General features: G+C 41.7%; 1 protein-coding gene across 2 annotated transcripts in view; it reads right to left on the bottom strand.

The window, feature by feature from the left end:
- The window catches only part of Tld-2 (bone morphogenic protein 1), a gene marked incomplete at its 5' end in the record, with an annotated part of 68,905 nt that overhangs the window by 5,474 nt on the left and 51,550 nt on the right, over nucleotides 1-11,881 (bottom strand). For both annotated transcript variants that reach the window (NM_001204563.1, NM_001204638.1), the window contains 3 exon segments: nucleotides 94-165; nucleotides 4,089-4,103; nucleotides 4,105-4,110. In NM_001204563.1, coding sequence (NP_001191492.1) covers nucleotides 94-165; nucleotides 4,089-4,103; nucleotides 4,105-4,110 — 93 coding nt within the window.

Below are 11,881 nucleotides of genomic sequence, written 5' to 3'. Positions count from 1 at the left end.
GGGGGAGGGTCCTTACTACACTTGTCTCTCGGACAGACAGATAGAGACAGGGGGAGGGGGTAGCGGAGAGGAGGAAAAAAGAACCCCACTCACCTGATTCCCACAGAACTTGCCGAGGACCAGGTCATTCTCCGTCGGCCCATCGTAGACAGCCACGTAGTCGTACCTGGAGCATGGACAAAAGTGGTGTGGTCAGAACAGCAACCCACGGCATTGTTGTATAGTTTTCTAAGTTTATTAAGTCTAAGGGGCCCTTTAAACACCACGAGAAACGTTATTCAGCGGAAACGGAACCTCTGATCAGACCTTCATCTAAGTCTGAGTTAAACCAGAGCCAAGTGCGTGGTTAGTGGCTATCTGCCAGTGAGTCGAAAGGTGAAGAACACTCTGTTTGGAGGCTTCCACTCCTTCCTCCCAATTGCTAAGCCCAGCGTGATAATAATACCGGTACAAATAATATCAGAAGGCCCCGGCTATAATTATGAGACCTACATTGTATTATATCGATCCCTGTTGTAGCCCAATCCAATTACATGTACAAAAGAAGGTGATCAAATTGTACACTGTAACTAATGATTTGGTCGTTTTTAGTACATACAGACTTCAACATAAGTTAAGGACCACCTTGACAGACAGCCCTGATTTTTTTTAAATCTGAAAAAAGACAGCAAGTAACGTTTCAAAATTGTTTCTTCTGAAAGTGTTAATGGGTTACCACCAATGCTTCCTAGTAAGTGACCAAACCACCACGTGCAGCACGGAAACCCGCGGGGAATTTTAGCCAAATTTGCTGTTTTTTTATCGACTTGTATGCGACACAGCGGACATACCTTAGTTAAAATTTCTGGTGTATGTCATAAACGGAGGTATGGTCTCGAACTGTGCTCACTTTTGTGGCAATATAAGCCGCCGTTTGTGCAAAATCCAGTATCGCATCAACTTGCCACCATTACGAAAGCTGAGAGACTTTGATCGTGCCAGAGCTATGGTAAGGCTACAGGACGGAGTTGGAGCCCGAGAAGTTGCCAGAAGGCTTGCAGTGTCACACTCTGTCATTGTCAGCCTGAGGCAGCGCCATCAACTTACAAGCCACTGGATCAGTCCAATAACGCCCTCGTGCAGGTCGACCCAAGAAGACCACTGAGTGCGTTTGCAAGTGGTCCGTAACTTATGTTGAAGTCTGTAAATTAACGACCAATTTATCAGCTATAGATCTAGTTAATTCTCTTTTTTTTCCAGTATTTTTTACTCCTCATCTTTCTCTCTCCTATTCATAATATTAATATATCTTCTTATTCTTGGGGAGGTTCACGAGATATTATTTGAGATTCACAGGTAGCCTACCCTTTTTCAGGCCCCCTGTTGGTAATGTCGGTGTAGTTCGCCATGTTGAATTATATATATATATATATATTATTGGGGGGGGGGGGGTGTTGATTTTTATTTTTATTTGGGGGGGTGGGGGTGGGGTTAATTTGTTTACGAGTTGTCGTTAGTTGAACCACAATTATAGCTGCGATTGCCTATCCGAATGCATAAGAACTCTTTTCTTATAGATTATATTATTATATACTGCCAGATCGGACAAGGAGATTATACTATAACTATAAACCTGCTGTTGCCTGTATAAATAATGCTTTGCCGTGGCAGGAAGTTTGTGAGTCCTTAGGATCCCAGCCCCGGAGCTACCAGCGGGAACTACGGTCCCTGGCGGCAGGTTCTGGGCCTACCACCAAGCTGGCCAGGTTACTGGGAGGGGGGGGGGGGGCGTTGTTGTTGTGGGGTTTTTTTTTGCGTTTTACAACGCTCGCAACTGCATACGGTCATATATATGAGCGCGCGGGACACTTATTAGAGTCTAGGTACGAAATTTTAAATTTTGCCCGGTTGGCGGCCGAAGCCTACTCTTTATATCGATTTTGGACAAACACGGGACCTCCTGGATTTTTCGCCCTTGTTCGAGAAGGCTAGGTGTAGATCTTTCCCGCCAGAAGATCAGGGGTGTGGCTGAAAGACAGCTGTAAGAAGGAGCCAAGGAGGAGCAGTAGAAAAGTTGCAGAAAGAGTCAGGAGCCAAGAGGAGGGGGTGAGGGGGTGGGGGCAGAAAGTGGAGACGAAAGCAGACGACAGAACATTGTAAGAGAGCAGGAAAGGGGGTAAAAGGAGACCATTTTAGAGCAGAAAATGTTTCCGTCGCTACCCGGATTCGAACTAGGGACCTTTGAATGAGAGGCGAACACCTTAATTGCCCTATAGCCCACGACAGCCCCCGGGAGGAGCCTGGCAAAATCAGAAATCAGCACCAGCTGTGGGTGATGGGGTGATCTGTGAAGTCTAAGGTGGTGTAGAGAGTAGATGTATGTGTATCAAAAGGATAGGTATTTGCAAGGTCTCAAGGCACGAGAGCAAAGCAAGGTGTGTGGCACACTAGGGCACGTCAAGACCCAAAAGACGATAGTGGTCGGTCACCGTGGAAAAGGTAAGAAACTTACCACGTATGATCCCCCCAAAAATACTGACCGAAGAAACAAAGAAAAGAAACTCATCTCACAGACACCCCAAGGCCACCTGCCGGCGGGTCGATGCCTGTTGTACATGGTTTGGCCTGGGTAGGCCTATAACAGAATGTACAACGGCAGCTCGCGACCGTGAAGGATGGAGGGTCATTACACGTCAACCTCTGACTCTTGAGTCCGGGTATGACACTTCCAGGTATTCCAGGTGACCGAAATCATGTTATGACCGAGACTGTTATGTGGGGCCCACTGTAGGCCTACACTACATGAAGTAGTTGTAAGGTAAGGCGACAGGATGGAAACACAAGTCCTCAATGGGTGCCTCTATAGTGTGTGGGAAGCAGGCACACTCGCCTGCTCCTTCAACATCAAACCGGACGCCTTTTCAAACATTTAAAAAAATATAAATTGTTTTAATTGCGTTTGTAGTCTAGTGGTCAGGCTACCGGACTCGCAATCTTAATGAAGCGAGTTCGGGGGTTTGAATCTCAAGCACGACATAGTGTCCTTGGGAAAAGCACTTTTCACGAATTTTCCACATTTCACCTTTCATCAAAATGTGTGAATTGGTACCTGGCCAGACAGCGAAAGATCTTGTTAATGTTATACGGTGTGCCCGACTCGGTCGCCTCAAAAACAATAAGTTTCAGTTTCAGGCGATCGAGTACATGTATTAGTGTTTTAGCGCCTATAAATGGCATCTTGCACTGCATGTTTTCCAGGAAATTGAGATTGTTTCAGAATATTATCAGATCTTTTTTTTTTTTTTTTTGGGGGGGGGGGGGGGGGGGTAAGTATTTTACATGGCACTCGCACTGCATAAGGTCATATGAGCGCGCGGGACACATGAAACATTTTCAGCTGACAGGAAAGTTTGAATTTTGCCCGGGTTGCGGCCGAATCCTACTTGATTTTGGACCACCAAGTGATCTTTAGCGTGCGTAACTTGCACACAGTACCTCCGAGATTGTTCGCCCCTATCCGAAAAAGCTAGGTGTTAGATCTTACCTACCTTAAATAAGATCAGGGGTGTAGCTGAAAGACATCAGTAAGAAAGGAGCCAAGGAGTAGCCAGTAGAAAGGCTGCAGAAAGAGTCAGGAGCCCAGAGGAGGGGGCAAAGGAGGTGAGGGGTGGGGGCAGAAAGTGGAGAGTGGAGACGAAAACAGACGACAGAACATTGTTAGAGAGCAGGAAAGGAGGTGAAAGGAGAACAGTTTACTTTAGAGAAGAAAATGTTCCGTTGCTATCCGGATTTGAATCCGGGACCTATTGAATGAGAGGCAAACACCATAACCTCTCGACCACGAGAGCCCCCCCCCCCTCCCCCCTCTCAGGTCTATACCTAATAATATATTATAAGATTGCAAAGCGCATAGAGCAAGCTGTTGAGTGGAATGTGCGCTACATTTATGATTTTTATTAATAAAATAGTAAATAAAAGTAAAACAGCAAAATGGACTCTCTCCGTCCAGCAAAAAGAGATGCCCTTTTATATTTCTCTTTATTTTATTCAATAACTGGAAAAAAAGAAAATTGTTATTGTTATCCAAGCGCCTTTTGACGTAGATCTACTTGCTCAAGCTCAAATGGTTATGATTATAATGAGAGAAGAACAAGAGTACTTTTGTGTAAACATGTCAGAAACAATTGTTAGATCTCGATCTACCCAATATTGATCGAAATAAGACAACATCATAAAAAAGGAGTCAAAACTGAGAAATCTTCCTCAATTCAGGCACAACTACAATAATATTCTGTAGAAACGATGGCTATTTGGCTAGTATTGGCGTTCCAAATAGCATGGGAACAATTCAGAACGTGGCGTTGCAAATAGCGCCTGCCAAAAGAAAAAGACGCTGTTTCAACAACAACAACGTGCGCCTTCCCACCTGCAATGAACAGGATTGAAGAGACGCCCTCCTTACTTGTCAGTGGTCTGTATTCTGCTGCTACTGCTACAATAAATGGTCATCATAAGTATATAAGAGCTAACTCTATCACTGATCAGACAAAAAATGCATCACGTAACTTGCCCTAATGTTTAGACGGGAGCGCCATTTTTAGAATGCTTGCCATGGATGCAGTCTCGCTATGATGATGCAGTTCAAGTTCAAGAGGCCTTATGCCCATCAGCGTATGAGAGGCCTAACAAAGGCGTCAGGGCCATGGCGTCATATATGGCGACGCCATGATTTTATTTTGTTTTGTTTGAGTTTTAATAAAGAGAAGCACATCGATACAATAAATAAACCATGTGGTCATTTAGTGTTGGGAAAGGGTAATTTTTAAGACAGACAGAAAACAAAAACGGTGGGGAAGTACTTTTTAAAGAAGTAGGACCTACCAGTGGCGCGTTCTAGTCACCATCGATTATAATAAATCTTGCCAACGGGCCGAGGTTGCCACATGCGTGTGCCACGGTTCCTTGCGGCTTTAAAATAATTTAATTCCAAAAATTATATAAAAACATAGAAGACATAGTCATAAATTTTGTTTTGCCCTAATCGTCGCATCAATAAAATAGGTCTATTATGCCTAGATCTAGTCAAATCACAGAATTCTACACTTATAGAACGGGAACTGTACCACATGACCTGTGAGGAATTGAAGACCGAAAACAATGGCGTCTTGAGGGCACGATTTATCGTTTTCGGAAGTAACCCTATAGCTTTTAAAGCAAGAGCGGCTTTTACAAACGAGTGAAAAGTGGAACATTTACTGTCCAGTTTGTAATTTTTAGTTACAAAATTCACTGTGCAACTAGAGATTGGAATCAAGGATTTAAATTGTTGTGTTTTTGAGTGCAACAACAGAAAAAGCAGACATAGAGAGTTTATAAATATAAGATCTACAGAACTGTGAAAAAATTCGTAACACGGGTGGGATTGTTCACAGCACTTCTAGCTTCCCACACACATTTTGCATACGCATATATGGCCTACGTAATTTTTTAGTAGCAAAATTAATTACAAGAAATTTGTTTTACACTGAACATATTTCTTCACTAGATCTAGATCTAATTAATGTTCTCAAAACATGCGTTCAATAATTAGCTTTATATCGCCAGCAGAAGTAGAAAAAAGGACGGACTTGCTTTTAAAAGAGATTTAACTCCAGCTATAAACTTTTTAAAAATCTGTAGAAACCATTGACTGGGATTTTTTAAAAAAAATATTGGGCTAGATCTAGTATTTATTAAAAAATTTTCGTTAAAGAAATTTCTATAATAATATAGAACCTATAGATGTGTACAAATGTTTGAAAAAAATACTCATCGGTTGAGACGAATTGATATAGATCTAAGTCATTGTGTAAAAGTAGGAGAATCTAGATCTAGGTGTTCGATAGTTCAGTAGCCTAGATATTTGATAATAAGTTGCACATCAAATTTTTGACCGCACGCTACAGTAGTAGAGATCGCGTATTATTTTCATCCGAAACATTAATTTCCGCATCCATACACCTTTTTGGGCCTTTATAAGCCCATGTAGTCCTACTTTAATTATGTTACTTTCATAATTGTTTTTGAAAGCATTTTCAATTCCTTTCACTTTCACTTCCCACGCACATATACTTATGATTATAATTTAAGATTCCAAATCTGACGAATGTATTATTAAATAGCGTATAATGCTGAGTTAGCCAATGCATTGCAATGCGCGCTATTATCAATTATTGAATTGTAACAAGACTTTAATTTGATCCGTAACAAGAGACCACTTATTTTTTTATACGTGTTCATGAATGTGTGTTTGTTTACTGTGTGCGGGGATTAAAAATTAAAGATTAAAGATTCCAGATCTGACGAATGTATTTATAAAATAGCGTAATAGTGCTGGGTTAGCCGATGCCTTGCGATACACGCTTTTATCAATTAATTGAATTGATACAGGACTTCGATTTGATCCGTAACAAGACAACACTTATTTTTTCTGATACGTCTTCAAAAATGTGTGTTTGTTTACTGTGTGCGGGCATTAAAGATTCCAGGTCTGACGAATGTATTTATTAAATATCATAGGCCTATAGGGCAGGAGTGGCCAACGCATTGCGATACGCACTTTTATCAATTAATCGAATTGAAACAGGACTTCAATTTGATCCGTAACAAGTGACCACTTATTTTTTCTTATTCGTGTTAAAAAAATATGTGTTTGTTTACTGCGTGCGGGGATTACAGGGGGACAAGCCCATCCCCTCGACATGTGATCCAGGGTATGGGGATACATTTTTCTCAAAATGCACACAGCTCTGAAATCCTTGACCAGTGATCACTCGCCATGGAACTCTTTCTGTTGTGACTGTAGACACAAGTTTCTTCATTATCAAATCTGAATGAGCCTATCACTCATGCATTAGAAACCGTACTCCCAACACACAGAAAATGACTTTGAACATATATTCAGGAAATATATGCCAGTGCTACTCTTGTTTACTTTGTTTTGCATTATTGACTTTTATGTGTAAACCAATATTTTGAGGCCTTTTCTGTATTTTTGTGTTTTTGGCAGCATGTACAATAGGCCTGTATTTTATGTGCAACCGACACATTTCCCAATCTCTTGTATTTGTTAGACTCGCACGTGCTTTAAACAAAGCATGTTGTTGACACTACTGATGCAAACACAGAGATGAATTCTTAAAGTGAGAAATAATACATTTCCTCAATATAAGCTCAATTTGTTTATCTCTTTCTAGTAAATTGGAGAAAAGGCTTATATTGTTCTTTTTTGCTTGCTTTGGATGGCCTTAAGTTTAATGACAATATTATTGTAGTGAGCATGTTACTGTCAGCGTCCCCTTATCGTAGATCTAGTACTAATCAAGACTACATCTAGATATTTTGCCAACAGAATTAATGTTCATAATTAGATCTAGTGTTATTATCAAGTGTATTGTGACTGTGAAGATCTTTAGTAGATCTAGAGATCTAGATCTACCTAGATCTAGATCTCGAATCTAGATCCCATCCCGCCATCATTTTAAAAAATCCAACAAACCTACAATACAAATACAAAAACATTGTAACATTGCCAATTATGACATATTGTTGGCAATAGAAATGTACTAGACTATTTCACTATATTTCCTCTTCGAAGAAAGTTTTAAAATACTGATGTAAGGTGTCTTCCAAGCCCTACCACTAGCATCAGCGTGCATAGCAACGCGAAGCCTCGCTGTGCGGCGCAGCCAAAGGTGCCCTCAACTGGCCGCCATGTTTTAGTTTCAATTCCTCACAGCGAATCGGCGATCGCGAAGAAGGAGTTCCGCTTCTATTCTGTTAGTCAAATTCATCTGACGAGTAGCTTGCTTTGAAGGTGAATTTCAAAGTTAGTTAGCCTACGTTTTATTTTAGCATTTGCGCATCATAGATCTCTCTCTCTCTCTCTCTCTCTCTCTCTCTCTCTCTCTCTCTCTCTCTCTCTCTATCTATCTATCTATCTATCTATCTATCTATCTATCTATCTATCTATCTATCTATATATATATATATATATATATATATATATATATATATATATATATATATATATATATATATATATATATATCTTTTCCAATTTGGGAGTCCAACACTACATACAGCTGGCTGGGTCAAAAAGGTTATTGTACAGTGGAAACCTGATATAACAGGGATGGTGGGAGTAGAGAAAATGTCCTGTTATATCCGATCCCTGTTAAATCCGAAATGCAAGGAAAGTAAGCATTTGTGGACTAATATAGCTGTACTTGTTCATGGGTAGTTGCCCTTGCCACAAGTATCCACAAACAGGGGTTTGGGCACTAACTTTCTCCTTGTCTCCTAAAACCACATCGGAAGAGCTTGGTCCGCAGCATCTGCATCAGGTAGTCTCATCTTCTTTCGATCCAGAGCAAACTTTCCATTGGAGTATGCTGCCACTATCTTCTTTCTATCCTTGATAATGATGTGAATCGACCCTTGTGGAATGTCGAACTGACGACAAATCTCTGCCAGTGGAGCTTGCTTTTTGTCAACATCCTGGATTATTTCGTACTTTTTGTCAATTGAAAGGCATTTTCTCTTGCGCTTGACATCATTGGTGACACATTACGCGTGCGTGTTGCTAGGTTTCGGGCTAGATCGAGGCCTGCAGCACACCGCAGCCCTCTCTCGCTTCACACGCTGCGTGTGCTTGCTCCATCACTGCGTTACTCTCTCTCTCTCTCTCTCTCTCTCTCTCTCTCTCTCTCTCTCTCTCTCTCTCTCTCTCTCTCTCTCTCTCTCTCTCTCTCTCTCTCTCTTACTTTTTACACATTGTTAACGACCCTTTGTCCCTGCTATAACCGGTTGGGCTCCGATGAGGCCCTGTTATTGCTGATAACTTTTAATATAGAGAAAGAGAAGGAAAAAACGGGGATTTAAAAAATCCCTGTTATTACCGGATCCCTGTTATTACCGGGCCTGTTATATGGTTTCCACTGTACTTAGTACTAGAGGTCCTGGCAGTGATGTCCCACACGTAAAGGAACGGCGGCTGCGTGTTGCCACTCTGGGAGTGGGACGCTGAACTAGGCCCGCTGAACCTCAAGACTCAAGGGCAAGACATGCGCAGTTCAGCAGACGGGTGTATTCTTTTCGAGAGTGATGTATGGGTGTCGCTGTGCTCTTTTAGGAGGAAATCTACAAGCTTGCACTGAAATAAGGGGGCAGGGTGGTTTTAAATATAACAAGTGCTGGAGCTCGTGGGGAGCAGGATGGGGCCTGAGATTGTTCATGTAAGAGGGGCACGTTGGCTATGCCGATCAGGGTAAGAAGGCCCCCATGTCTGACACGTGGGACGTCACTGCAGCGAGTTTATACAACATAGTATTACTACTATTATTACAACCTCTTTGGGCTAGGTTGAAAATTGGGTGCACACTGTCTGCAACTTAAATACAAGCACGATTTTGCCACAGACCTGTCAGACCTGTAGTGAACAAACAGGCCCGAGGACTAACGGGCAACGGATCCAAAAAATTGGCAACACCACGATTCAGAGCTGGCCGCCTGGCTATTATTAAGACACCTCTAGGGGTGCCCATTGGCATTTTTTGCGGCCTAGACTCGTAACTTCGGTGGGATGTATTACACTCGCGAACCTAAAAACTTCAATGGTCACCCAACTTTACACTTGCGAACATCTCCGATATCGGGAGAAATATCGGATTTTGCTCGAGTATGCTGGCACTGTTCGATTACAAATATTCGCCCCCCCCCCCCCCCCCCCTCCCTTTCCCCAGGGTCACTCAAACACAAAACAGGCAAAACATTCCTGATGCTGCCTCACCAGTACGACACAGACCCAAGCCTGCAGCCTAAACAAACACAGAGGGGGGATGCATTACGATTAATAAAGAAGTGGAGAGGCATCATCATCATCAACCATTGTATGTGTATGTATTGCTGTACCCGTCGAATTAGGAAAGAAAAATTCTGACATTATGCAAACTGAGCCCAAAAATGTGAAATAATGCGATTCTGGTTTTTTTGGTGTTTTTTTAAAATACATTTTTAAAACAAAGAATGATAAAGGAAAATAATCAGAAATTATGCAAAAGATTATCAAATTTTGCTAAATTATGCGGGGTGCATAAAACCACGGGGACAGGTATTGCGACAAAGATTGTACAGAATCTTTGATTGCGAGTACAAGAACAATTTGATTACACGAATTAAAAATCGTTGAGTACGCTCTTGCGATGCTTTAATTTTTTGTTCAAGCACTAGAGGTTCGCAAGTGTGATGTTTAAACTTGTTCAAAATTGAATAGGTTCGCGACTTGATGTTTTGACAAATAAGGTTCACACGCGCAATGCTCCCTTCGGCGCTGTTTGCGACTCCCATATATTCGTTTGCTTTTTTTAATAAACATTTTTGGAGTTGATTTTATTTGAATACGTGCGCATGTATGTATTTATGATGTACCGGGCAAATTTAATTGTCGTCGAGCAGCCCTGAATTGTGATCAGTTTATATAGTCAAATACAATGTACTGACTACTAGCGCTGAATAGTGGTGCTCCTAAAACTTGAGTGTAGTGTAAAAGGCCACTTACGATCGAGACGATGCACTGCCATTTGCCAACTGTCAAAGGGTCGGTACGAAGAAAATGAGGGTTATCGTATCCTATCGTTTAGGTTGGGGGAAACCTATCGTAACACTTTATCAAATAAATGACTGTGTGTTAAATTTTCCTACATGCAATCCCGGCCCCATGGGCACACTTTTCGGTTGTTCAGGGAGGCGGGTGAAAGACAAAGAGATCGACACAACTCGACAAAGTAAATTTCCCAATGCAGGAATCGAGGAAACGTCTTCTGGACGTGCAATAGCGAAGAACCTTGCTGCTGCACCAGAGTCAGGTTGAAGACGAAGACAGCAGTACATAGTACATGGTAGGCCAAGGCATAATCATGTGTGAGAGAGTGCCTTGAAGGACCCTAAAATCAATGAAGATCTGCAAAGTAACTTACAAACACATGAGGAAAAAAAAAGCACAGCCTATTTAATCTAGTGAACCTTGCCTCTTTCCTTTCTTCTTGTACCCCTGCTGGAGCTCAGGGAGTACATTAGTAAATGAATGTGCAGGATCTTCATCTCACGACTCTCAGTGTAGTTGAATTGACGTAGAGATGTTAGTTGATACACATGTATTGCATGGGCCGCTTTATTTTATGTTGGCCTATATCTGACATCTGCATTGTACTATGTACTACACATCGTAGAATCATCCCTTGCCCAACACTGTGACAGGCTGCCACGTGCCGTATTCAAAGGTTTTTCTTTCTTTTTTTCTCTTTTGACTCTTTAATACATACTTGATCTATATTATGTATTAATCTAGTGGTTTCAGTTATAATATGGGAAGGGATTAATTTTGAATTTTTGCCCGGGCGGCGGCCCAAGTGCCTGCTCGTTTTGATTTAAGAACCTCCAAGTCCAAGGGATCTCTAACGTGCAGAATTTTACACAGAACCTCCGAAAAGTTCGTCCGTCTACCCAAGTAGGCCTGGTGCTCGATCCTGAACCTTAGGCCTACACCCCACCGTAGATGACAACAATGTACTACTCCTTGTCTCCGATCACACGAGACAAAACCAAGAATTCCTCCAACCGGACCTTAGATTTCGCTGTTCACGAGGTCTCTATGATGAAAAGAAAACTGGGCAGATTTTTTAAAGAGTACATAACAAAAGGGGTCACTTCTCTCTTTGAGCCAATTAAAAAAGTGTCCTCAAAATTCGGTGGCGCCCACTTCGCAAAAGCGCACCTTAGCGAACAGAGTTATCCTACTCGAGTTTAAAAAATCAAAGTGAAACTAGCAAGTTTTTGAATGGATTTCGGAAGAACGCTTTTTTAA

The sequence above is a fragment of the Aplysia californica genome, unplaced genomic scaffold (assembly GCF_000002075.1).
Source record: "Aplysia californica isolate F4 #8 unplaced genomic scaffold, AplCal3.0 scaffold00046, whole genome shotgun sequence".
NCBI lineage: Eukaryota > Metazoa > Mollusca > Gastropoda > Aplysiida > Aplysiidae > Aplysia > Aplysia californica.
This window is presented reverse-complemented; position numbering and strand designations above follow the sequence as displayed.